Raw genomic sequence first — 27655 nt, forward strand, 5'->3', positions numbered from 1 at the left:
TCACTTTTTGTCATTATTCTGTGTTTAAAACTGGGTTTATGTCAGACAGAAGAGTGGCTGGATGGAGGGAAAGATGTAAAAATGCTGTGTAAAACATTAAAGATGTCACCAAAGCTGGAAAATGTTTAGGTGTTTCATAATTTTCCTTATTTAAAATTGATCTTAATGTCCAGTTCAGCCACTTTTTTGTCATAATTTTGAGTTTAAAATTGGGTTCCATGTCAGGTGGAGGAGTGGCTGGATGGAGGGAAGGATGGATAAATGCTGCGTAAAACATTAAAGATGTCACCAAAGCTGACAAATGATTTCAATTTGAATCATTTTCCTTATTTTAAATTGAGGTTAATGTCCATTTTAGCTGCTTTTTTGTCATCATTCTGTGTTTAAAATTGGGTTCATGACAGTTGGGGGAGTGGCTGGATGGAGGGAAGGATGGATAAACGGGTGGACAGGTGAGGGACACATTTGCATGATGTGCCGGGCAGCTGAACAGGTATTCAAATGATGGTTTGACAGCTATCATGCTCAGTGAGTCCTTGTGGCGGAGGCGTGGGCGGTTCAGCCTCAGGGCCTCAGCAGCAGCAGCAGCTCAGCATTAACACACCAGAGAAATCTCTCAGCTATAATCCTTAATCAACATCCAGGATTAGAAAAGAAAGTTCCCTCTGAATGGGGGCCGGATACGAATGAAACAGATGAGGACAAACAAGAGAAATCTAGAATGGAAGAGCTAAAGAGTTGAAAGATGTTACAAGAATTTTTAAACAGTCCCAACATGATGGATAAACATGTAGAATTTGTGTTGTCAAGCTGTAGGTGAGTCATTTATAAGCATCAGTTTGTATTCAAACCTCAGTGAGAGACGAGTTTCTCATTTACCAACATGAGGATCCAGTTAGTTTAATTATCACAGAGCTGTAGGTGTATTTTAACCATCAACATCTCCTCTGACCTCCTCAGTTTGTGATGCTTCATGCGCAAAAGAATAACAAAAAGACTTGCAAGGAGGCATCTGATCAAACATGGATGAGATCAGTTTAAATGCACTTTTTACTGTTCCTGTATTCTGTTGCTATTTTCCATATTTGTAGTTCTTTGATGCTTTTTGGGGTTCCCCCGTGACCACAGGACAACTATGGCAACTTTGCAACCTTAAACTCTGTTGTAGACACATAGAATATGTCAATAAATCAAGCAGATTATTGGCTCATCAATTAAAAAAACAAGCATCCTCCAGACTGATTCATAGCATTAGAGATTCCACTGGCTCATTTCTCATCACCAACCCAACTGCCATCAATACAATTTTTAAATCCTATTATTCCTCTCTCTATGAATCGGAATCTCCACCTGATCCAGCAGAGATGACCTCTTTCTTTAAGAATCTCAATGCTCCCACTGTTGATCCAGATGTGGCTAATGGGCTTGATGCTCCTATTACTTTGCAAGAAATTGCAGCAGCCATTAACTCTATGCAAAGCAACAAGGCCCCTGGCCCCGATGGATTTGGTGTTGAATTTATAAAAAATTCACAGACAAACTAGCACCACTTCTCCTTCCAATGTATAATGAGTTCTTTGATCATGGTTCATTGCCCCCATCCTTAACCCAGGCATCCATAACCCTTCTTTTGAAGAAGGGAAAGGACCCTGAATCTTGTACCTCTTACAGACTTTTGTCCTTACTGAAGGTGGATGTTAAAATTCTAACCAAAGTGCTGGCAATTCGTCTGGAAAAGATTCTTCCTGCCATCATATCAGAAGAACAAAATGGTTTTATCAAAGGACGCCACATCTTTTACAACGTTCGTACACTTTTGAATGTCATTTTTTCCCAAAATTCTTCTCACCTCCCTGAAGTTATTTCGATCGATGCCGAAAAGGCATTCAATCATGTCGAGTGGAATTATCTCTTTGCTACACTTAATAAATTCGGATTTGGTGATAGATTTATATCCTGGAATAAACTTCTTTACACCTCCCCCCAAGCTAGCATTCACACAAATGACACACACTCTAGTTATTTTACGTTATTTCATGGCACTAGACTGGGGTGCCCTCTTTCCCCCTAACTATTTGCCCTGGCCATTGAGCCACTGTCAATTGCTTTGAAATCTCTTCCCGTCTTTTGTGGAGTCTCTCAGTCTGATATTGAACTCAAATAGTCACTCTACGCAGACGACCTGCTTTTATATGTATCCGATCCACTAACCAGCATTACATCAATACTATCCCTGTTAAAGATTTCTGGCTCCTTCTCCGGCTACAAAGTCAATCTTCTTAAGAGTGAATGTTACCCCATAAACTCTTCTGCTTTATTACTCAAACAATCTGATATTCTCTTTAAACTTTGCCTGTCGGGGTTTAGATATTTAGAGATTAATGTGACCCACACTCTACCCTCTCTTTATGCCACCAATTTTTCCCCACTGGTCAATCAGTTGAAGGTAGACCTGCAGAGGTGGAAATCCTTACCACTCTCGCTGATAGGTAGAATCAACGCAGTGAAAATGTCTGTATTGCCTAAATTTCTCTTCCTCTTTCAGTGTATTCCTTTGTTTCTACCCAAACTTTTTTTCAAATCTCTTGACCAAATTACCACCACCTTTCTGTGGGGCGGCAAGACTCCCAAGGTGCGATATTCACTTCTGCAACAACTTAAATTTAATGGGGGTCTTGCATTACTCAATTTTTTGTTATATTACTGGGCAGCACACATTCACAAATTCATATATTGGCTTCAGGCTCCAGGGTTATTATGGTGTAAATTAGAGGCTCAGTCCCTCCCTTCGTCTTCCTTAACAGCCTTACTCTTCTCCTCCCTACCATTGAATCCCTCTAATTTTACAGGTAATCCTGTGGTGCTTTCCTGCCTTAAGATTTGGTTACAATTCAGGCGCCATTTTAAATTTGTGTCACCATCCACCTATTCACCCATAACTAAAAATCATTTGTTTCCCCCATCATTAATTGACTCAACTTTTATGATTTGGCATCATTGAGGAATTAAGCACTTCAGGAATCTTTATAAGGATGGTATCTTTTACACATTTTCAGATCTGAGGTCAGACTTCTCTTTACCTGCTTCCCACTTGTTTCGTTATTTCCAACTCTGACATTGTGCTTCTACTTTGTTTCCGAGCTTCCCTTCCCTTCCTGCTAACCAGCCATGGGATGATCTTCTAACTTTGAGACTTAGTCAAAAATCTCTTATATCTAAGATATATGGCCAATTAATGACATTTGATGGCGGTGGGACTGCTAAAGCGCGGGTTGGTTGGTCGCGAGAATTGGGTCTGGATCTCACGGATGAGTTGTGGGATAAAGCTGTCCTTAGCATACGGTCTAGTACACCTTACGCTAGACTAAAACTCAATCAATTCAAAGTGCTGCACAGAGCCCACATCGAAATCCCGATTATCTGAAATCTATTCGAATGTTGCAGACCTATGTGACAGATGCCATACCTCTCCTTGTAATCTAAGCCATATGTTTTTCTCTTGCCCTAGGTTACAGAAGTTTTGGAGTGATTATTTTATAATCATGTCTAGGGTTCTGGGAAAAATATTGTCATGGGCCCATTCATGGCAATATTTGGGCTCTCTGTCAACTCCTTGCATGTTAGCCCTATACAGTCAGATGTATTAGCTTTTACATCTCTTTTAGCGAGACATCGTATCTGACTTTCATGGAAAGCTCCCAAACCTCCATCCATCTCCCTCTGGCTTAAGGATGTTATCTTCTTTCTCAAATTGGAAAAGATAAGACACTCTGTAAGAGGTGCTTCCTCTAAATTTGTTCATAAATGGCAGTCCTTCATAGATTACTTCAATGCCATGCAAACCTTACGCCTGGATTGATCCTCCTTACCCCCCCCTTTAACTTTTTTTTAATTAGATAAATTTTTTTTATTATTATTTATGAATTTATTCATTTTTTTCTTTCTTTTTACTTAATTTTATTTATATATGTTACATGTTTAACTTTCACTATTTAACTGTACAGAGACTCTGTTCCATTGTTCAGGTCGTTGACCCCCCTTGTGAGGGTCTGGTGTTGTTCTGTAAGTTGGGGGAAAGAAAAAAAGTGGGAATTATAAAATATGTATAACCTCTTTTTTTCTCTGTATCATTATTGTTTTTCCACAAAAAAGATTAATAAAAATAAATAAATAAATAAATATATTGACTTGATTGGGACATCCTTAAGTTTAAAGTTTAATGGGAAAATGATCACTGTTGAGGAACTTGTTCTAAAACATCTTTAGTTTTGGTTCTCAAGGGGAGATAGTTTCAGTTCACATTAAAATGGACATCATAAGAGAAAAGGGAAGCAAGAGGTCATTTCACTTTGGAAGTGTTTAAATTTCCATCAGTCATTTCCTGTTGGTGAAACGCAACCTGCAAGCTTGGACAAACCTTCGATTTCTTGGACAGAGTTGACGAAATGCTTCGGTGTGTTTCAGACGTTCGACTCGGTCACATGACTGAAGCTTTAATGTCTTAACTGGATACTTTTACAGGAGCTGGTTTCCTAAAACGGCATCGTGACAAATGTTCAACCGCTCAGCTCTGGTTGATCAACTCACCACAACTGTTTTGCATAATGTCCTGAACACAGCGTCAGCCGTGATGTTGCTTCTGTTTCCCAGAACACTCATCATTGTTCAGCCTATGAGAGGCCTTCAGTGAACTGGTTACACTACAAAACACAAGAGATGAATCAGACGGAGGCATCACTGAAGAACAGAAATTTATTTCAGCGTCAGAAAACAGTGCATTTATAGAAGAATTTCTAAAAAAGAGAGAGAGTGCTTTAGTATTCTTAAAAAACACAACAGAGCAGTATTTAGCTTGACAGATGAGCCTTCTGTGGAAGTTGAAGCACTTACAGTAGCACACATTTTATTTAAATGACATGGAAAAGGTCGCTTTGTCCTCTGACCATTGACAAAGTACTGGACTTATATCTATATTATACCATTAATGGAATATAATGGTACCAGAGAGGCATAATAGAAACAGTACAGATCAATAGAACAGCATTAGGGGAGCACAGGATGGGGCTGGGATGTTTTACGCACAGGAAAATTAAAAAAAAAAAAAAAAAAAAAGTGCACAAAAGAAATGAAGAATTTGAAGGAATCTCACATTCTGATTCTACTTATTTATAAGCGCATCTATAGTTATTTTACACATTTAACGGACTTTCTCTCTGCATTTTGTTGCCTCGATTCACCCATTTGTCACAGCTGAGAGTGGAAAGTTAATACTTGCACAAATGTGTACATTCTGAAAAAAGAGGAAGAGGAACATGTTTTTTCTTTTCCGTCTTTCTTTGCCGGCCGCGTATGACGACTAAAACGGGGAGGAGGGAGGTGTTGCTGTAGTAAAAAATAACCAGCAGCGGTGCCAGGAAAAGTTGCACTTTTTCGGCTTTTAAACAGAAAATGTCTGTAAATGTTAACCAGCAGATGAGAAGTTGAGAGGGGTTTAACTGTTGCAGAGGGACTGGAAACAGTTCTGACTGATCAACACCTGAGAATGCACTGGACAGAGCAGTTAAATCTGATAAATGTATTATCTACATGAAGACTCTGAGATGTTGTACTCGTCTTCAGTTTGGCTGCTGTTCAGAGCTGCAGTTTGATTAAAAAAAAAAACAAAAAACAGACTGATGGTGTTGCAAAATGTGTGAATTTCTGAGCTGGTTTCTCCACCCTGCAGCTCGACAGAATGTGTTAACACTCACAGTAACGTCCACAACAGTGAGCCCCGGCAAAGGTCGAGCATTTGGAGATGTTAAAATGGTCATTAATTTCATTTTACTGTAGTTTTGGCTTCAGGGACTAGATGAAAATTGACTTTGTGCCTCCTAATAATCGACACTAATGTGATGTTTACGTGGCAAACGCCTCTGGTTCATGTGAAATCAGACATTGCAAACGTTGTTAACCTGAAAATCTGCCGAAATCGCAAGAGCTGAACACGAGGATGACTAAAATACAACCAAGCAGAACACAGAGGCCTCCAAAAATAACTGCTCTTCACCGGGAAGCTTTGAGGAAGTAAAACAAAAGGCATCTCTTGTCTTAATTGAACCTGAGTTTAATAGTTGTGGCTTTTTTTTTGACTTCTGTTTCATCCCGTATGTGGAATCTACCTTTATTTTAAATGTTCACTGTGAAAACCTCTTTAAAATCTCATCAATATATGCATATTAAAGCTGCTGTACTTCATATTTTCATGTAAAAACTGATTAAAAAGGCTATTTGTATTGCAAAATGAGTTGTTCCTTAGAACAAACTTTTATATATCATCAACTGCAATTCCCCGGAGACTTTTTTTTGCATCTTTAGCTCGTTGTTTTGGTTTTACATGCCACAGCTTTCATAAATTAATGCAAATCAATGCTATTTTTTGCTCCGTTGCTGCTGAATGTGTAAAAGGAAACTGTTCAAGTTTGTGTTTTCTGTCCCCAAATAGCCAAACATCAGTAAATGCAGGTTTAGGGATATTTTTAAAAAACGTTTTCTAAAATTCTGGCCTTTAACTTTTTTTTTTTTTTTTTTTTTAAATTTACATAAAATACAGCCCTAAATTCAGTTTAAACAGCTGTATGAACAGAAATGTAAGCAAAAAACCACAAAGGAAACATGTCAGATGAGGACAGTTGAAATGCAAACTTGAAATTTAATCACTAAAATCACTTTCCAGCTCAATAGCGACCTCTCAAATAAGGTTTTTAAGAACTAAAGTTGCTCTGATCGATGTTTTTATATCAACTTTTGATCAAATTACATATTAAACTTCAACAGATTTGTTTTTTTCCAGCATCCATTGATTGATTTCACAGCTCACATCTTTACCATTTTGGTTCCTATAAATGTAAGCTTAATGGAGCATTAAAGGAAACTGGTGGAGAACAAAACAGAGCTAAAAACAAAGTGAATATCTGGCTTATTTTCAGCAGATAGACAGAAACATGAGTCAGAATTAATGCAAATGCTGCTTCTTGTCTGCTGGGTGAGTAACTTCCAGCTGTATTAACTTTATGTGATGTTTTATGCTGTGTTTACAGCTGATTGATCAGTTATTACAGCTTTATGGGAATCATCGTCTCCTAGCTCGAGCTCTTCTCCTCGTTTCTCACCGTGATCTTGATTTTCCCGTCCTGATTCCTGTCTGCAAGAAAAAAAAAAGAAAATTAAGAATTTCTTTCTCTTTTTGGTGCAAAAGAAAGCACATTCACACTGTAAAATATACAATTATTTTGAATAATGTACCGTTATTTTACAAATTTGTCCTGTTTTGGTAAATGAAGTAAATAAATACATTTGTTAAACACTGTGTATCTCCAGAAATTTAAATAAACATGCACCACTGAGAGAACAGAGTGTTAATGCATGAAGCTTCAGAGACATGACTTGATTGGAAGGTCATATTTAAGACCTGAAGAACAAAATGAAGAAGATGAAGTGAAAACTCCCAGAAATACTCACTGCCAGAGTCGGAGTCTCTGTCGGTTTCTGTCTCCACCGACGTCCTCTTCCTCTTGCAGCCTCGGCTACTTTCTCGCCCTGAACTGCTCTCGTTTTCGTCCTGATCATCGGAGTTGGTCTCCGGTTCGTCCTCTGGTGATGACGACTGTGAGGAGGCAGAGAAAGCACAATGAAAATGAAAATAAACTATCAGCACGAATTAAACATAAGATGGCAAACATCCCAATTGTGGATTTATAACTGCACAAACTATAAAAGTCCCCCAAAAAAGAGCCTTTAATAAATCAGATCACTTAAAAGAAATGTTAAAATCCTACACTTATAAAGGTAAATTATATAAAACTATCCAGAAATATATCTGAAAATTCAAAATCAGATAAAAAAAATAATGTTAACTGATCAAAAACATTACAAAACAAACACAAAATAAAATAAAATGCTGATATTGAACGGGTTGATGCTCCTTCACTGTATTTGCTTTGTTACCTTCCCATTCGATGATAAAGATTCCTGCTTCTGCAGAGCAGAATTCAGAGTCTCCAGCACGACTACTGTAATAAAAACACGACACAAAGAAATGTTATTATTCTATAACAGGGGTGTCAAACATGTGGTCTGCGGGCCAAAGCCGGCCCACCAGAGGGTCGAATCTGGCCCCGCAGGACGACTTTGTAAAGTGTAAAAATTACAGAGAAGACATGAACTGCAAATTGTAAATTTGTAAAACTATAAATTTAAATAATTTCCTGACCATGACAAGTTGTTTTGATCATAAAGTAAAATATTAGATTGTTCATTTTTGGAATATTTTGTCTTGTTTTTGTTGTTTTTTTGTCTTTTTTATCTGACTTTTGTCGTTAGTCTCATGTTTTTGTCATTTTGTGTTTCCTTTTAGTCTCGCTTGTGGTTTTTTTTGTCTGTTTTTGTCGTTTTGTTTCTTTTTTGCCCTTTTTTGTCACGTTTGTGTCATTTCTGTAATTTTTTGTCTGGTTTTTGTCCATTTTTTGTTGCTTTGTAACTTTTTTGTGTAATCTTTTGAGCTTTTTTGTTTTGTTTCATGTCGTTTGTCTCATTTTTTGTCACTTTGCTTCTTATGTTTTGCTTTACTCATTGTGCTGTTGCTTTTGTCATTTTGTGTTTTCTTTTTGTCTAGCTTGTTGTTTGTCTACTTTTTGTCTCATTTGTGTCATTTGTGTAATTTTGTCTCGTTTTTGTCCATTTTATTGTCACTTTAAAAGTTTTGTCTAATTTTTTGTCTCTTTTTTGTTTTATTTCTTGTTGTTTGTCTCAATTTTGTTGTTTTGCATCTCATTTTTGTCATATTTTGTCTTATTGTTGTGTTATTGTTGTTTTTGTTGTCTCTGTAAAATGCTATATCATTCGGTTAAAAATACCTGTGAATAAATGTTTTTTCTCTTTGTAGACACTCTGTGATCTGGAAGTTGTAATGTGTAAATGATAAACTGAGGCATGATGTTGAATTGAATTGAATTTATTTTTCTGAAGAAATTTCAGGTTGTTCATGATGTTTTGTAAAAAATATAATTCCTTAAATGTGAACATTTTTGCACTAAAACAAAGGAAATTTGGAGTTGTGATAATTTATAGGTTATTATGCTGTGATTTTACTGGTCCGACCCACTTGAGATCAAACTGGTCTGAATGTGGCCCCTGAACTAAAATGAGTTTGACATCCCTGTTCTATAAGCTGCATTTCTATTTAAAATAAAGCAACATTTAACCGAATTGCAATAAAGTCTAAATGTTTTTATTGTTATGACAACTTTTTTCCCAAAACACAAAGACTTTTTTGCAGTATTTTGAGATTTAGGATGGCGATGAATCTGCTAACACAAGTTCTTTACCTGGACGTAATGATATCGTCAGGACGGGCACCTTCTTCCCATTGCTTTGGTCTGTTTTTCCGTTTACCTCCTCATTCTGCTCCTGCTCTTTGGCCATCTGCAGTGACAGCAACATTATACCATACGTTAATTTCATTTTGGGGGGTCTAGTAGAGCATCTTTGCACATTTTAATGTTCAAAAATTACTTTATTTTTCTCATACTATACAGTAATCTGACTGAAGCGTTCCTGAAAAGCCCAGTGTACTCTGATTGGTCAGCTGGTCCAACTAAAGCCAGCTAACGTTGGTTTTATACCAAAAGACTATAATACTTCATTTTGGTGCAGTATCAGCACATTCGTAGCTGTGGATTATGAATATTCCTTAAATGTTCAAACTATCCCCGTCGCTGCTGTAAAAATAGAACTTTCCTTTATGAGGAAATGAAGATGAAGCTGCTCATTATTCAAGGTCAAATTAGCCGTTCAGCAGGAGTTATGCAAATGAGGTACATGATGATGCTGATAAGTGCAGGAAGTAAAAGCCTGGGCTTCAAACGAGGTGTTTCCGAGTGGAAGACAAGTCCTTTCACTATGGACTTTGTAAGTTTATAGATCTGTCACTGCTCCAAAATGCAGCTCAATTCCTAATTTCAAGAAAAGAAAACAACCCCAAAAAAGCACAACATGGGCTCTTTTTTGTTGCTGAAAGGCATACCTTGTGGTTGTGGTCGCTGGTCGGCTCTTCTTCTTGCTGTTTAATCGGCGTTGTACAGGAGGATGAAGACAGGACAGCAGGTGAAGGAGATGATACTGGTGGATTTACATCCTTGTCAGGACTCTTCTGCAGTTTTGATCCACTTTGTAGGGCTAATGGTGAATCCTCTCTCGTTGTCTTGCTGGATTTGGATTTCCCTCGGTCGGACAGGTCCAGTGGTCCATCGAATGCTTCTCCAGAGACCCTCTCGATCTTCAAAGGTGGTGTCTCCTTCTTCACCGGAGGTTTAGTTTGACTCTCCGCAAAATCAGTCAACTCCCTCAACCTGAACACCACCGTCGGCTCTTTGTTTGGGGGCTGAGAGGCACTTTGCTTCTGCCAGGGGGAACCGAAACCCGGCCGTCGAAGGCTGGCCTGTTGGCTGGTGGGGATCAGGTTGGGGAAGCGAGGAAAGTTTAGTTTCGGACACGTTTGAATCAGCGGGTTGGTTCCTGCAGCCGCCACGTTGACCCAGTCGGAGGAGTCAGAAAATGGCCAGGGGTGGGAACCCGAGGAGCTCTTGGTGGGTTGAGGACGGCAGGGAACCGGAGCATGAAGAACATGTCTGCTGGGCTTCACATCTCTACCAGGGGATGAGGAGGGGGAGGAGGAGGAGGAAGAGGTCTTAAGGTGAGCTGGAGGAGGGATGGAGGAGTGCTGGTCCAGAACTTCAACACCTTGAGATCTAAAAGGTGAGGAGCAGAAGTTCATAGAGGTCAGTGCTGGGTGGGTCTGCATTCAGGATTCTCGACAGTATCAAACCTGAAACTCAGTATCATTTGCATTTTTGAGTAATCGTTGTTTTCAAATCACAAATCATAGAGGCCATCAATGATTATTGGTAAATAATTACTGTAATTCTACATTGTATTTTTACATTTTATAATCAGAATGAGGAGAAATTTTGATGCTGAGGCCAGTGGAAGACAGACGGAGCTTCAGCTTCTCTAAAGGATTTGGAGAGGGTGAAGAATGAGAAGTCCATATGTCAGGTGGCAGATGAAGATCGACAGAATGACTCTAACCCTTAAATGCAAGTGACTGGACCATACAGTCTTCCATAAGTTGGTCAAAAATGACTCGTGTAAGAATCAGTGTGTTTTTATGCCGTGTTTGTCATTTTGGTTAAGAAAAATCATTTGTATTATCTGTTTTTATTCTATTTTGGTCCACAAAAGATTAATTTCATGTTTGAAATATGTATTATTTTTCACTTCATAACAGATTTTGTACATTTTGATAAATGGAAAAGAAGAATATTACACAGAACAGCAATAGAAGAATGTCAACGTCCATTTTGTTGACATATTTCCACTCTTTTCCTCCAGCTGTTGCTGCTCTTCGTATATAACAATCTTCCTTATCAATGACACTTCTGACATAGCATGTCTGGTCCACAGTAAATATATTCCTGACAGCCACAACTAATAAGAATCACAGGTTTCTGAGATTCTATGGGAAATGCATGCGGGTCATTCTTGACACACTTATGGAAGCTTGGGGTAGTAATAAAAATGTTGTGATTTGTTAAAAATTATAAAAGGTAACTTAAAAATTTAAATGGAATGATATCAAAAATATGTTTTTTGAGGAATACCCGGAATATGAAAAGATAAAAACTTTTCATTACAAAGATATTACAAGAGAACAACCTCACTGGGTCATTTTTGAACCACTTATGAATCTAAGGGTTATATAGATTCATGGACCAAAAAACGATGAGTAACCAGAACAGGACACAAGAGAACAGGATCTGCCCACCAGGTCTTGGATGAAGAAATGGAGACAGATCTTTCATTATAAAAGGTTCAGTTTAACTTCAACATAATTGATGGCACAATTTACCACGACAGTTTCTCCAAAGGCTCAATTTGACCCAAGTTGAGACAATAAAACACTTTTTTTGGAAAGTCATATTTTTAAAACAGTTTATTTTAGATCCAAACCAATTATTCCCAGGGATGCTCCACATCCTGAAGAATATGTACATGTTTTATTTTCACACATTACTGTCAGGCCTCCACTGTAATGATGCCACAAGTAAAAAAACAACTCATCTTACCCCATTCTGTCCTACATCCCAAACCTTCACATGAACCATTGTTCCATTGGTTCATGGATGTGAACCAACAACAGCCTTAAACCTGAAGAGATCTCTGACTCATTAACTTCTTAGAGACACCTGTAAACCACTGAAGACGAGTTTTCCTAGGTCATGCTGAGACATGCACCCTTTAATTTTGGTCTTTTAGGTGAAAGCAGGTTGGTTTTGTAATTATTTGCATGTCAAGTCTTTGCTAACATCTGGATTTGTTGGTGGTTTGAGGGATCAAAGCTGCATTTGGATGCAGAAATAGTTATTTTGAAAAATCTTTTTCAGTGCACAGAGTCACTGATTTGTTCGATGCACCTATTACTTGGTCAGTTTTGCAGTTTTTTGTTCAGTCTCACCTCCTGTCTCGGGTCGTGTTGTGTTCCACCTTCCAGGGCGGTAAACCGAGAGGCGAGAGTGGATGAGGCTTGTAGGACTCCTGAGTGAGTGGACAGAATCAGGACAAAAACACAAAAATTAACACACTTGTGGCTGTTTTGTCAAATAAATGGAAAATAATTTGATCTTTTAAAGGAAACCATTCTTCAAGCTGCTTTGCTTAGCTTAGCACAAAGAACAGACACTTCATATTACTGTGGTGATTTCAGTTCTGTTCTAGAATCAACATGTGCAATATAACATCTGTACACCACAGAATATGTGCAATTTACTTCTCAGGATATCTATTTTTTAATATTTTTTTTAAAATACAAAGTGCTTTTTTTTAATAAAGTGCATTCATTTTATTTTTATAATGTATTTTAAAACAACTTTTTATTTAATTTTTCTTTGTATATCATGCAATATGATCCTAAATGCATCTTGCAGGCAACAATCTGCAGTTTTATCCTAAACCTCAGCAAGAAAGTTCACAGAAGCATTAAACATAAAATGAGAGTGTGTTTGATATGCACATGCACCAGGGAAAATATTTTTAAAAATGCATTTAAATGTTCATGTATTTGGGAGTAATCTGATGTCCAAACTCACCAAATGGCTTCGGTTGGTTCCTCTCTGCTGCTTCTGCTCAGTTTCTGTTTGATCAAATCCAGAAATGCAGTAAGAAAACAAGCATCACAGCCAATAAACAAGCAACCAAACTCTTCTTCCTCACCTTCACTTCTTTGTTCCATCTCCGTTTTCACTGCAACATCACCATCTGCTGGCTGGTTTCCGGCTCTGCTGGTCGCTGGATTAGTGATGAGGGCCACTGGTCCGGAGGATGACGGAGAATGTTCAGGAGAGCTGTTTGGTTTGACCTCTGAAGCGCTGCTGCTGGAGGACTGATTGCTGGGACCTCTGCTAAATAACACATTGTATTACATGTGTGAGAAACTGTTTTTAGATTGGTAGATGTTATGGATTTGGTCCTGAAGGCAAAACATATGGACACAGAGTAGTCAATCAAAGTTTACATCCACTTGTAAAGACCATGTATACTACCATTCAAAAGTGTGGGGTCACTTAGAAATGTCCTCATTTTTGAAAGAAAAGCAGTTTTTTTTTCAATGAGGATCACATTAAATGGATGATAAATCCAGTGTAGACATTGTTAATGTGGTAAATGACTATTCTAGCTGGAAACAGCTGATTTTTAATGGAATATCTCCATAGAGGTACAGAGGAACATTTCCAGCAACCATCACTCCTGTGTTCTAATGCTACATTGTGTTAGCTAATGGTGTTGAAAGGCTAACTGATGATTAGAAAACCCTTGTGCAGTTATGTTAGCACATGAATAAAAGTGAGAGTTTTCATGGAAAACATGGAATTGTCTAGCTGACCCCAAACTTTTGAACGGTAGTGTATATCATGGCAGTCTTGACTTTCCTAAGACTCCTATAACTATGAATTTCCTATAATGGAATCACTGAAACAAATAACAATCGTACATTTTGGTTCTTCATGGATTTATTAAAGGTTTTCTGGAAATATGAAAAATTCTGCTGGGTCAAAAATATACATACAGCAATTCTAATATTTGGTTAAACATCCTTTGGCCATTTTCACCTCAGTCCAGTTCTTTTGGTTTCCGTCTACATGTTTCTGGTTTATCTTTGACTCCTCATGAGAGATTTGTTGTAGTTTAACTAAGTTTATTGTCTTTCAAACACGGATTTGTTTCTTCAACACAGGTTCTTGATGGGTTTAAGGCTTAAACCCATCAAGAACCTGTCAGAAAGACAACAAATTTAGTTGAACTGAACCAATTTTGTCCAGAGAAGATGCAACCAGAAGATTTTGGACGGAAATCAAAAGCACCTAGTTGAGGTGAAGACGGTCATTTAACAAAGTATTAGCATTGCTGTATTTTTGATCCACCAGATTTTGTCATGTGTGCAGAAAACCTTTAATAAATCTACGAAAGAACCAAAATGTATGATTGTTGTTTGGGACAAAGATTCATGTGAAAATTCAGAGTTAAAAGACTGATTGGACACTCAAGACTGCTCTGACATACATGGTCCACAAGTGTACGTAGTAAACTTTTGATTGTAAAAGGCATGAAAAACTACTCTAAAAGTTAAAATGCAACTATATGCTATACAAGCAAAGAATAAATACAATTCATATTTGTGCCTCATTGAGAACTACCATGAGAAATCCTTTAATAACAATTATTACTCTTAAAATTAGAAGAAAAAAAAGATGCTCAAAGGCTCCTCAAAGTCAACTCTTTATTCCTTATAACCAAATGTAAAATACTCACTCAAGTGCTGCTTTTAAAGTCCTGATCTCATCTCTCAGCCTTTTGTTCTCCTTTCGCAGGTTGTTCAATTCTCCCACTGCAACAAAAAACACAATCTACAAATCAGGACACATCCCTAGTTTTATTGGTAATTTTTTGTATTTTTTAGTAAAAACCAAAAGAAAACATGGATGATAAAACAATCAAATGCCAAAAAAGCAAAGAAATTAGGGAGTTAATTCTAATAGGGATGCAGACCCTGTAAGAAACATTGAGATGGATGTGTTAATGAATCAGAAATGCAGACGTAAGGTGAATACCGAGTAGAGAGATGTGGTGGAGGCCCTGGATCTGTGAGGCCTCGAATTCCTGCTGCCTTCTCTTGGCCACCTCCTGAGTTACTGTACATCTGTCGCACAGCCCCGCCCTCAGCCTACAGAAAAACCACATACCATCAGAAACATCCAAAACATTCTGGAATATTCACTGTCTTCTGAACAACAATAAAAAATAAAACATCCTGTGAAGTTAGAGGAACATTTAACCATAACAAAAGACCATTTTTAATGAAAATTTTCTCTTAAAAAAGAAAAATTGAATTGTAAATGTAAATACGCTCTGGACTGTTGGGGCAGCATCATGGCTTGGTTTGGTAGCACCAGCAGCTGATGGCGGCTTTAATTTCCATTTTACTTGAAGTGGTTCTTATAAAGAGCTTTAGTAAAACACAACTGCACTCCTCATTTTGATTCTTGAAGACTCCCATCTGCGATCTTCCTTCGGTTCCACCTGCCTGAAGGGGAATCTCAGGTATTTATAGTCGTCCTCCAATGACACGGGTCATTAAAGACCAAAGACTCACATCTTAACTTCAGGTGTGTCATTGTGAGACTGCCAGGTGAGGGACGACTGAAGGTGTTAAGGTTGGTGAAACTGTCTGGGGAGGTACACTACCGTTCACCCAGACAATTTCATGTTTTCCATGAAAACTCACACTTTTATCCATGTGCTAACATAACTGCACAAGGGTTTTCTAATCATCAATTAGCCTTTCAACACCATTAGCTAACACAATGTAACATTAGAACACAGGAGTGATGGTTGCTGGAAATGTTCCTCTGTACCTCTATGGAGATATTCCATTAAAAATCAGCTGTTTCCAGCTAGAATAGTCATTTACCACATTAACAATGTCTGACTGTATTTCTGATTCTTTTAATGTCATCTTCATTGAAAATAAACTTGCTTTTCTTTCAAAAATAAGGACATTTCTTAGTGACTCCAAACTTTTGAATAGTATTGCACCTAAAGACTGCATTATAAGTACCTGAAAAGTGGTGTTGGAGACCCTCTCCTTAGTTTAAAGATAGTTGTTCTAGTTTGATGATCCCTTGGTTTCTATCTAAAACCATCTGTCTTCTGTCTCTTACACCCAAACACAGTAATGTTAAATATGTAGTCCAATGCAGCGAGGAGTTCACAGATCTGTATATTAATGATGTTTTAGACCTTCTTCCTTTACTTATCTCTCAAATCATTGGGTTTCTTGATCCAGAACGTTCTGTTTTCAAACAAAGTTGTGTTACTCTCCACAACATTGGCTATCGCTACCCTAGAAATTCTAATAACATTCTAAACATTTTAATCTGACATTCAAGTTACGTTTAAAAAATATTTGTCCTTTCACATAATGTTCCTTTGGGGTTAAACGCTTTATCTGGAACATTCAGAAGATAATTGGAGGATGTTGTCAGATTATGTTCAGTGATAACAAAAGAAGAGCAAACCAACACTTAGAAAATGTTTTCAAGATGTTATCAAGACCTCAGAAGACAGAATGTCTTCTGAGATTGTCTAATGTGATATTTGTGTATTTGGAACGTTTAGTTAACATCTTTAGGTTCTACATCATGCTAAGTTGTACTAGTTTTTAGTTTTACCAATGCTGGAGGATCCAGGCTTCTGCTGCTGGACTCATCTGGTTGGATTTTGCCAAAAGTTGGTCTCGATGAAGCTCCAGGTTTTTATACCAGAGCTGCCTGTCGGACTAAACCAAATACCTGCCACGTCTGGGGGGGCAGGGATTATTGGATTTAAATATTACATATTTCATCTGACTTAGGCTGGGTATTTGGATATAATTAGATTTTTAAAAAATATTATTGCTCTGATGAAGAAGGCCAACTGTGCGGTTTTGTTGTTTTTGTAGTTAGTTTAGTTGTTGGTGTTTTATGTTTCTCCTGTTGTGTTAATTTGATCTGATCAACCAGGATGCATAGGCCTTCCTTTAAGTAGTTTGTGTGGTCAAGTATGAGTTTTGAATGGTTGGTGCAGTTGTTTTACGGAGCCTTTGTCATCATAATAACCCTATTTTAGTTCTGCTTGTTTGGGTCCAGAACTCGCTTTTCACTTTTTCACTAAAATAAAACCCTTTTTTCAAATCCATCTCTGCATGTTTTCTAGCTCAGTTTCCTCACAAAGCACAAAACAAAAGTTTGAACAGGTTCCTTCCTCTTTTTCTGGTGGTTTATAATTTGAGAGAAAGCAGAACGTAGCGTCGGTACCTGTTCTCCAGAGTCTTGATGTTCTCGGTGAGCAATCTCTGCTGCTCTTTCATCTGCTGGTTTCTGGTGAACAGCTCCTCCATTCGCTTTGTATCGCTGGAAGAAAATGCAACATAGTTGGATTACAAAAGGATCTTAAGACATATTTTGGTTTCTTTTAGTTTCGTAGGAGTTGATATAGTCTAAAAAATGTCTCGTATTTAATGTTTTACTTCAGTAAAAGCATAGAGTTTGATCTAAAAGTGCCTATAAAGTGACAGAATATTTAAAACTTTGTGCAGAATGGCTCGTGTTAAAGTTGCATTACTCTTGTTGGATTAATATCGATGCATCACGACATAAACTGCACATTAATGCTGGCTGTGACATAATTTTTAACTGCTTTATAAAATGTTTGATAATTTCCTCTAAACAATATGTCTAAGTACCTCAAAACTGTATGTAACTGCAGAACTTGAGTGAATGTCCATAGCAACTTTCCTCCAGACATTCAATAGACCTCGAGGACAAACAGTAACTATATATTAGGATGACGCACATTTCATTGCAGCCGAATCTACAGTCTCAGATGGTGTACTTTCTCACGCACACTGGGATGAATTGGAGTGTTTTCTACATGAGAGAAGCAGGGATTTGGTGCAATTTGTGGCTGGAAATTGGTGCATTTCCAAATCTTAAGGTTTGTTTTCACTGTTACAGAAATTTCACCAGGAAACAGGAACCTTCAGAGGAACCAGCATCTGAAACACCGTCCACATTAATACAGGTATTTTATGAAACGGACCTTTTCCTTTCACATTTGAGCCTCTCATTTACAGGCCAACGAGCATGTTAGCTCATTTAAACAGCTTCTAAAGTGAAGATTTTATAAAAACCACTCTGTATTCATACAGACCTCCTCCACTGCTCCAGATCTATGTCCCCCTCAAAAAGACTGATTAATTTTCCCTTATGCCACTGTTAAATTTGTTGGATGACCTCAAGGCCTGGGTGTCTCTAAACTTTCTCAATTCTAATGAGAAAAAGACTGAAGTGATGGTCTTTGGTGGCACCTCTGTGACCCCCCCCAATTGATCTGGGTTCCTTGGCACAGTACACCAAACCTATCGCTAGTAATCTCTTCATATGGGGGTTTGTGGGTCCTCCATCGTTGGTCTCCAGTTAGTTCAAAACGCCGCTGCATGTCTTTTAACTGGCACAACAAAATTTGAGCACATTTCACCGATTTTAGCTTCACTCCACTGGCTGCCCATCCATTTTAGAATTCATTTTAAAATTCTTTTTGTTGTTTTTAAATCTTTAAATGGTCTTGCCCCACCATACCTCTCTGAGCCTCTACACCCCTATATACCGAGCCGATCTCTCAGGTCAGCTGACCAGCTGCTCCTCAGGGTGCCCAAAACAAGGCTGAAGCTCAGAGGGGATCAAATGTTTTCTGTTGCAGCTCCAAAACTTTGGAATGAGCTGCCACAGCACATCAGACAGGCCTCCTAACTGTCTAATTTTAAAACCTTTCTTAAAACCCACCTCTTTTCTTTGGCTTTTCATGCCACGTAGGTTTGTTGTTTCCATGTGCACGTATATTATATCTGGGATGGGCAGTCCAGTCTGTTTAGTCGATACATTGTTTATGTTTTATTGTGTATTTTGCTTTTATAAATATATATATTTTGATTGATTATTAGTCCTTTTTAAAGACTTTAAAGAAATATCGCCCTTCAATCCTCATATCAGTCAGGCTTTTAATGGAGAACCACAAAGAATGCTGGTAGAAAACTAGCAAAAGTAGTGAAAAAAATAAAATAAATCAGTGCAGGCACTTATTTCTAACTGACAGCTGCACATTAAAGCTGTTATATTTTATATATTTAAACTTAATATCGCATTGAAGTGCATTTAGATCTGACACTGTCCCGTAATTAAGGAATTTTTCACCAAATCAAAGTGAAATTAATGTTGCTGACTGAATATTCTCTGTTATAATCAGATCAGCTGGAGTAAACGGACCAAACATAAAGAAATATTTACGCTATTTCTGCATCACTAACTCAGGCTGCCATGGCGACACGATGCATACAGTATGTGATACTGTAACTTCATTCAGTGGTTTTAGTGATGTACAGATCAATAGAATCTGTATCACTCCTAGAGAATCATCAGGAAACCAGTGGTTAAAGGGAGACGCTTCTTATAGCCTATTAAAGTTCAAAACTCCAGATTACATCTGCAGCATCAATTACCATGGAGATTTATCGGCTTAAAACAGAGACTCTGACATGGAAAACTAAAAATTTGAAGTTCAACAAACATGCTAACACATTAGTCTCGCTTCACAATTCAGCCTTCTGATCTGTTATCTTTAAAATAAGCTGCCCTAGAACAGATTAGACAGTCAGCATGAGTTACCATGGTGATGTAGCCGGTAAAAGATTAACCATCGTTGTAGTCGGGAAAACTCATAGTTAAACCTGTAGTTATCTAGATAACCTGAAATCCTGCTCAGAGCTCTGATCATTGTAGCACCAGATGGAAACTTTGCTGAATGTTTTGTACTCAGCAAGCTTTGAAAATGGCGGCACATTGTGTTTTAACAACCTGCTACAGGGTTTAAAGGGTTAATAAGTTAATATCATGAGGCCGTGCTGAGTGGAACAATGTCATAGTGGCGATGGGGGGATTTCTCTTGACTCAGACTTTCCTGCATTAACTTGTAAAACTCATATTAAGGCTGTTAAACAATCCCTTCTCCTTTAGCATTTCTTTAGTTCTGAGGAAAAATTGAAAGTTTGGTGACTCAGCTCCAGACTGAGCGACTTGTTCCGACATGAGCTGAACAAACAGCAGCTCCAAGTGCAAGACCGGAGTTCCACCTTCCATCCTTGAGTCCTGCCCCGGATGAACTTTTATCTCGCTAAACTCGAACGTCTCGTCTAAACACGGCTGTCCGGAGACGTCAGGAATGTCAGGAACTCACTCACCAGCCCTTCTTGTTCGACAGCTCCTGGACTTTCACCTGCCACCCTGGAAGTACAGAAATAAAGACAGGCTCGAGTCATGGAGAACAACAAGGAATGCTGGTAGAAAACTATCAAATGTAGTGAAAAGAAAAAAATCAGTGCAGCCGCTAATTTCTAACAGACAACTGCACATTAAAGCTGTTAAACTTTAAAACTGCTGCTCAGGAGGAGCTGAGATGAAATCATTCTTGTTAAATTAAGGAGCACATTCTGTATATTGTATAAAAATTGAAACCCTTATTCGGATTTTACTACAGAAACAAGTCTTGCTTTTCTTTTTGTGTGAAACAGAAAACTTTTTGCCTATTATTGACTATGGAGATGTGTTGTATGTAAAGGCTCCTAATAATTGTCTTAGCATACTGGATAGTGTGTACCATGTTGCACTGACATTCATCATCAAATGTGGTCCCCTTACTCACCACTGTGTGCTCTACTCTAAAGTTAACCGGACACCTTTAAGTGCCGACGTCTCAGCCATTAGTGTTTATTCACAGAACCATTCTGGGTATCGTTCCTTCCTATTTGTCTCATCTTTTAACAAGGAAACATGGAAGTCACAATCTCCAATCTATGCACACTCTGCAATTTGTCATTCCAAAGTCTGATCTGAACTGGCCAAGAAGGCCTTTATGTTTCCTAATGTTTGAAATAAATAACTATCTAAACTTCAACTTCAAGCCCTTGTTCCACTGAATGAGTTTAAAGCTTTGGTGAAATCATTACAGTCTACCTTGTCTGTGTGCAAGTGTTATATGTGAGCAAGTTTTAATGTTAATTTTATTGTTAGTTATGTGACGATTGGCGTACGTTTGTCCTTCCGTCTCTTTGTCTGTGCACAGCATTACTCCAAAACGGACTAATGGATTTGGATGAAATTTTCAGGGAAGGTCAGAAATAACACAAGGACCAAGTGATTAGATTTTTGCAGTGATGCGGCTTATAGTCGGGATCCACGGATTTGTTAAAGATTTACGTATCATTGCGAGAGAGTGGCATGACGTCACTGTAACTATGACAACAAGTGAACACTACGTCAGCTGCCTGCTGACGATCACATGATTGTGATCCTACTACAAATGGACCAGACTTATCCATCGGAAATGATAAAAGGAACAATTAATAAAATTGTAAGGGTGTTTCCGAGTCCAATCAATTCCAGCCACCCACTACATATTTAAGTCACACAATTCGCTATCCATACAAAACGTACACATGCATAATACATGCCTGTGCTCAGCGCAAGGGAATCTTTTATTAAAGATTCATCCGCTGGAAATGATACATAGACTTAGCAGCCTTGGCAGAGTACTGAGCTCTTTGAGTGCTTTTCTTGTTATGTTATGTGACGATCTGCATTGGTTTGTCTGTCAGTCTGTTATTCCGTCTGTGCACAACATTACTCAAAAACAGACTAACAGATTCGAATGAAATTTTCAAGGAAGGTCAGAAATGACACAAGAAGCAGGTGATTAGATTTTGGCAGTGATGTGGCTTGTAGTCTGGATCCATAGATTTGTTAAAGATTTCTGTATCATTGCGAGTTAGTGGCACGGCGTCACTGTAACTATGACAACAAGTGAACACTACGTCAGCTGCCTGCTGACAATCACATGATTATGATCCTCCTACAAATCCACCACTGCTGACTTATCGGGACTAATCTGTTGGAAATGATACAACAAGGAACAATTGATTAAATTATGGGGTGTGTCTGAGTCCCATCAATTCCCGCCACCCGCTACATATTTTGGTCACGGGATTTGGTGTCTGTACATAATATACACATGCATAACACATGGCTGTGCTCAGTGCAACGTCATTTTGTTTGTTGGTACGTCTATATTAAATGGCCACATTCTATGTGGCTGTGATTTCTGATCATCAACAACTAATAAACAAATGCTGCATTTCTACAAAAAATGCTGATTTCTGACAATGCCATATGGGGGAATGAACAGCTTTGGTGGAGTGCTGTGCTCTCTGAGTGCTTTTCTTTGTTTTATCTGTTGTTTTTTGTTTTTATTGTGACTGTGCTGCTGCCCTCTTGCCCAGGTCTCCCTTGAAAAGGATATCTGTGTTCTCAGTGGGACTAACCTGGTTAAATAATTGTTAAATAATAAAAAAAAAACATTTAAAAATCTTATTTTTGAATCATTTCCACTCACCCTCCACTTCCCGCTCGTGAACCTCCCTCAGCTTGTGCAGAAGGTCATTGAAACACTCCATCGCAGCTGCAGTCGCCTTCAGGCCTCAAACTGACTGTGCAACAAAAGAAATACAACGTTTTGTCATATTTTTCATAGATTTAAGGATTTATTTCCTTTAATTCTCCAGTAAAAGCTCAACTGGACACACCTTTAAAAGTCAGAACGTGTTGGTGCTCAGAGTGGAAACACAGTGAATCAGTCAGAAGTGAGGCGTTATAGCCTAAAGGCTGCAGCAGCGTCTGAAGATCTGCTGCTCAGCTTGCTGCTCTTCACATGTAGCAGCAAATTTTTTGTTGTTATATCGAGGGTGATTGGAGCCGGTCGGACCGGTCCGGCAGGTCTGCAGTTGGTGGTTTATGAAAAACAGCTTTGATAGTTGGAGCATGCGAGCACAGATGCAGCATTTTTGAAGACTGTGTGGAAGTTAGAACAAAGAAAGAAAGCTATTGTAGACATTCTGTCAATGAACGTCACGATTTACAGCCTGAACCTGGTGGATTAGCTAAAATATAAGCCTATGAAAGGCTGAATGAAGGTTTAATTACTGGCAGTATTTCCTCAAGTATATTCCTTTTAACAAGCCCTGCTTTAGCCTATTAATATAATAACAATAGCAATAACTTTATTTATAGAGCACCTTTTAAAAGCAAAGTTTATAATGTACTTTACAGACATTAGACCAGTCAGTAAAAACAAAAATAGAAAGACCAGAGAGGTAAAAGTGTAGAAAAAGAGTTAAATCTGGGAGAAGATTTTAAAAATAAATCAATAGAACAACACCAAATAAAATAATAAAATGCCACATACAAGTAGGGTGAAAAAAAACTAGAAGACAAGGGATAAAAAAATAATAATAACAATAAAATAATTTAGTAATCAAAATCTATCAGACAATAATAATAATAATAATAATAATAATAATAATAATAATAATAATAATAATAATAATAATAATAATAATAATAATAATAATAATAATAATAATAATAATAAATAAATAGAATAGATCCATAAATGAAAGGTAAAAGAGAATAAAATTAACAATAAATGAAATACATAGAAATCAAATAATAATAATGACAACAATAATAATGGTAATAGTAAAGAAATAAAAATGATTGATAAAAAATAAAGGATAAAAGAGAAGAATTGTGTTAAAAATCTAATAGATGATGATAATAATAATAATAATGATAATGAAAATAATAATAAAGAAAGAAAATTCATATGTAATTAAATTTAAGATAAAAGATAATTAAAAGAACAATAAAATATTACATAAAAATCTAATAGATAATAATAATGATGATGATGATGATGATGACAATAAAAATAATAATAATAATAATGATGATAATAAATAAAATATATATGTAAAATATATGGGATAAAAGAGAATAAAATGAACAATAAAATAATTGTGTTAAAACATCTAATAGATAATAATACTAATACTAATAATAGTAAATAAATAAAATAGGTGTGTAAATGAATTAAAGGCAAAAGAGAATTAAATGACCAATACAATAATTACATGAATAAGATCTGATAGAAAAATCATAGCAATAATAATAATAATAATAATAATAATAATAATAATAATAATAATAATAATAATAATAATAATAATAATAATAATAATTATTATAATTATAATTATAATTATAATTATAATTATAATAATAATAATAATAAACATCATCCCTTTGAGTCTATTATCCAACTCTGTTCAGTGTGATAATTCTTTGTGTTTGTTTTGTAATGTTTTTGATTATTTAATGTTGTTTTATCTGATTTTTTTCAATTGAAGCCTAACCAGATTCTGTAAAACAAATAGTTCTGCCCTCCTCACTGCAACCATGAAGCCATTAGTGACTCTGCTACAACCAACAGTCACCTAATATAAATTCTGAAAAAGTTTTGTTGGCTGAACTGCAGGCAGTGTTTATAAACGACAGTCAAAAGACAAGTATAAAAGGAGAAAAATGGCTTTGTAGGGGGAACGTCAGACTTTTTTGGTTCTTTTCTCTTAGATTTTTTAGATTTGCTCTGAGGACAAGTACATTTAGACAAAAACTGCATGTTTAAGTATTTTGTACATGGATTATTTTAAATTTGATGCGTGGGACGTAAAATGTCCTCCAGTTCTGGAATGACCCCAGATTACCTGCTGAGGACTTATTGTTTTTATCCTCAGAAAGAGGAGTTAAATTCCCACAGTGCAACTGTACAAACACACACACACGATCACTTGCGGCACAAACTTGCGGCACAAACGCACGCAGTGAATGACTAGTATTGAGTGTTTTTATCAGCGCGTCTTCGACTCCTTCGACATGTCAGGATATGTCAGCGGAGCGGCTGTTCACATCACCGGAGCAGAGCAAGAAAAGACCTGCCTGCCTTTATGTGCTGCTATCTCCAGATCACTACAAACACACACACACACACACACACACACACACACACACACACACACTAGAACAGTTTAATATTTGTGCGGTTACCTTGTATTTCCAGTATCCTCACCCTTAAACTCAAACTCTAACTGCACCACACTTGTTTCCGCTGTTGACACACAACATCTTTACGAGCGAACACAAAGATGCAAAGATAACACAATAACACACATTTCCCCCCAATGCAGCGTCACTTTAAGCCTCCCTGGAGCTCCTTAAAATTATTATCAGTGGAACTTCAGACCTCAATCGCACAAAACCAGTTGATCCAGATGTTGGGTTAATAATATAACTGGAGACTAGCAAATTATCTTCTTTATTTGGGCTGTTACAGCCACAAAAAGTCATGAATTTGGTGCAAATCAAGATCATATTCATGCTTTTTCATATAATACCTACAGTTTGTCACAAAAACAGCTCATAAATACGTGTCTCCTCCCATCATTTCAGAAGCTCTTGGCTGTTTAACCACACCTGAGTTGCTCAATCACACAATATCAGCTCATCCAGATGTTGGATTGATAATATAGCCAGAGCTGAGCAAACTACCTGATTGATTTTAGATGTAAGAACAACAAGAAACAACAGACTTGGTGCAAATAATGATCAATAAATAAATCACACACAAGCCTATGGAGCAAAGAGACATAAAATGACCATGAAGAGACACAGAATTACTATAAAGAGACACAAAATAACCACAAAAGACACAAAATTACCACAAAGAGACTAAAAATGACTATAAAGAGACACAAAATGATGAGAAAAGACACAAAATGGCCACAAAGAGACTAAAAATGACCACAAACAAACCAAAAATGACCACAAAAGACACAAAATGACCATGAAGAGACACAAAATGGACACAAAAGACACAAAATGGCCACAATGAAAATGAAAATGACCACAAATAAACACAAAATGACCACTGAGACTAAAAATGACCACAAAGAGACACAGAATGACCACAAAGAGACACAAAATGACCACAATAAACAGCTAAATGACACACACCAATTCCAACAAGACTTAAAATGACCAAAAAGACACACAATGATCCCAGTGATACACAAAACAACCACAAAGAGACTCAAAATGTCCAAATAAAGAAGCAAAATGAACACAGTTACATAAAACAATCACCAAGCAATACAAAATGACCACAAAGAAACTAAAAATGACCACAGAGACTCAAAGTGATGATAAAGAGACACAAAATGATCACAGAGACACACAATATGTAACAATACGACACAAAATGATCAAAAAAGTGGCAAAATGAATACAGAAATATACAAAATAACTAAAAAAAGACACAAAATGACCACAAAAGAGACAAAATGATCATGAAAGGACACAAAATAACCATAAAGAGACACAAAATGAACACAAAATGACTACAAAGAAACACAAAATGTCCACAGGAAGACACAAAACGACCAAATTAAGACACAAAACCCCACAAAATTACGCAAAATGACCACAGTGAGACTCCAAACGACCAAATTAAGAGGCAAAATGAACACAAATATACAAAATAACTATGAAAAGAAACAAAATGAATACAAAGAGACCTATAATGACTAAAAAAGACAGTCAAAATCAAAACTGTGAGACAACAGTGAGAGGCAAAACAACACAATTCAATCACTAATAATCGCAAAATAATAACAAATACACCAAACATGGCCCAAATTTTTAATTGTAATTTCATAAGTAGATCCTTAAAGTCTGATCTAACTTGAAAGTTTGTGTCATATGATCAAATGACTATATTTTGTTAAAATCCAAGCAGCAGCAGATTTACCCCACATTATAAAGAATCCTGTAACATCTGCTTCAATGGTCCTCATACTGAGACTATAAGCAGATAAATGCTGTGATTAATCGTGACCTCATTAAACTTTGTGCTCATTTGCATAGAGTTCATGTTGTAAATACGTCCTACAGCAACATTATGTGCATTAATTCCACTCTCTGACCCTTTAAATCCAAACATGAAGGCTTGCCTCCACACATACCTGCAGCTCCTCTCCACACCTGTCAGCTGCTCTATCCTGGTCCTTGGGCAACAAACTCCCCTCATCCGGCCGGGGCCTCCCACCGCCGGTCCCTGCAGAACTCCTGGATGGGCCGAGCGGGTTCAGGAGAATGGAGTTCAAGACGGGAGCTGAGAACGGAGAGCCCGGCGAGGGAGAACGCCCCGCCACCAACACCCTCCTCCCCTCGCAGCTCTCCACCCCACAGAACCGGTCGGAGCAGTCGTCCCCTTGAGGAACACAAACACTGAGGCCCGGGCAAGTTCTCCCTCGATATTCCTGTTCTGCTGAAATCCCACATAACCGGACAAACCAGTTCCATAAAGCCCTGTGTGGATAGAGGGACTGGGAAACTGAATTGCCCGACACAGAGGACTGTGAGTGTGCATTGGAGGGAGAAGTTTCAGTGATTTCTACATGATTCTTGACCCTGTTTTCCTTAAAACTTTACAGCTCAAGTGTGATAATAACCAGAGTGTTTGT

At 37.4% G+C, this 27655-nt stretch overlaps 1 protein-coding gene across 3 annotated transcripts; it reads right to left on the reverse strand.

The window, feature by feature from the left end:
* Positions 1-4733: 4733 nt before the first annotated feature.
* Positions 4734-27346, reverse strand: rbbp8l (retinoblastoma binding protein 8-like). Of its 3 annotated transcripts, none has more exons than XM_023273313.3 (14): positions 27155-27346; positions 22633-22726; positions 20426-20468; positions 17448-17543; positions 15204-15316; positions 14905-14980; positions 13309-13493; positions 13185-13228; positions 12554-12633; positions 10064-10787; positions 9366-9462; positions 7987-8051; positions 7501-7645; positions 4734-7183 (listed from the first exon to the last, which is right to left on the reverse strand). In XM_023273313.3, the coding sequence occupies exons 2-14, from the start codon at positions 22691-22693 to the stop codon at positions 7122-7124; spliced, it is 1791 nt and encodes a 596-aa protein (XP_023129081.2). In that variant the 5' UTR covers positions 22694-22726; positions 27155-27346; the 3' UTR covers positions 4734-7121. The 3 variants fall into 3 exon arrangements, with proteins under 3 accessions (XP_023129081.2, XP_023129072.2, XP_054869185.1); XM_023273304.3 differs by having other exon boundaries at positions 13309-13496; positions 27155-27345; XM_055013210.1 differs by lacking the exon at positions 27155-27346 and adding an exon at positions 22823-23002 and having other exon boundaries at positions 13309-13496.
* Between the last annotated feature and the right edge of the window lie 309 nt (positions 27347-27655).

The sequence above is a fragment of the Amphiprion ocellaris genome, chromosome 8 (assembly GCF_022539595.1).
Source record: "Amphiprion ocellaris isolate individual 3 ecotype Okinawa chromosome 8, ASM2253959v1, whole genome shotgun sequence".
NCBI lineage: Eukaryota > Metazoa > Chordata > Actinopteri > Pomacentridae > Amphiprion > Amphiprion ocellaris.

Excerpts from the sequence above, each read along its gene's own strand:
- rbbp8l (XM_023273304.3), bottom strand. The coding sequence starts at position 22,693 with ATGGAGTGTTTCAATGACCTTCTGCACAAGCTGAGGGAGGTTCACGAG. Across the intron at positions 10,788-12,553 it reads AACACGACCCGAGACAGGAG|ATCTCAAGGTGTTGAAGTTC; the intron begins GTGAGACTGAAC and ends CTCACCTTTTAG. Across the intron at positions 7,184-7,500 it reads CAGAGACTCCGACTCTGGCA|ACAGGAATCAGGACGGGAAA; the intron begins GTGAGTATTTCT and ends TTTTTCTTGCAG.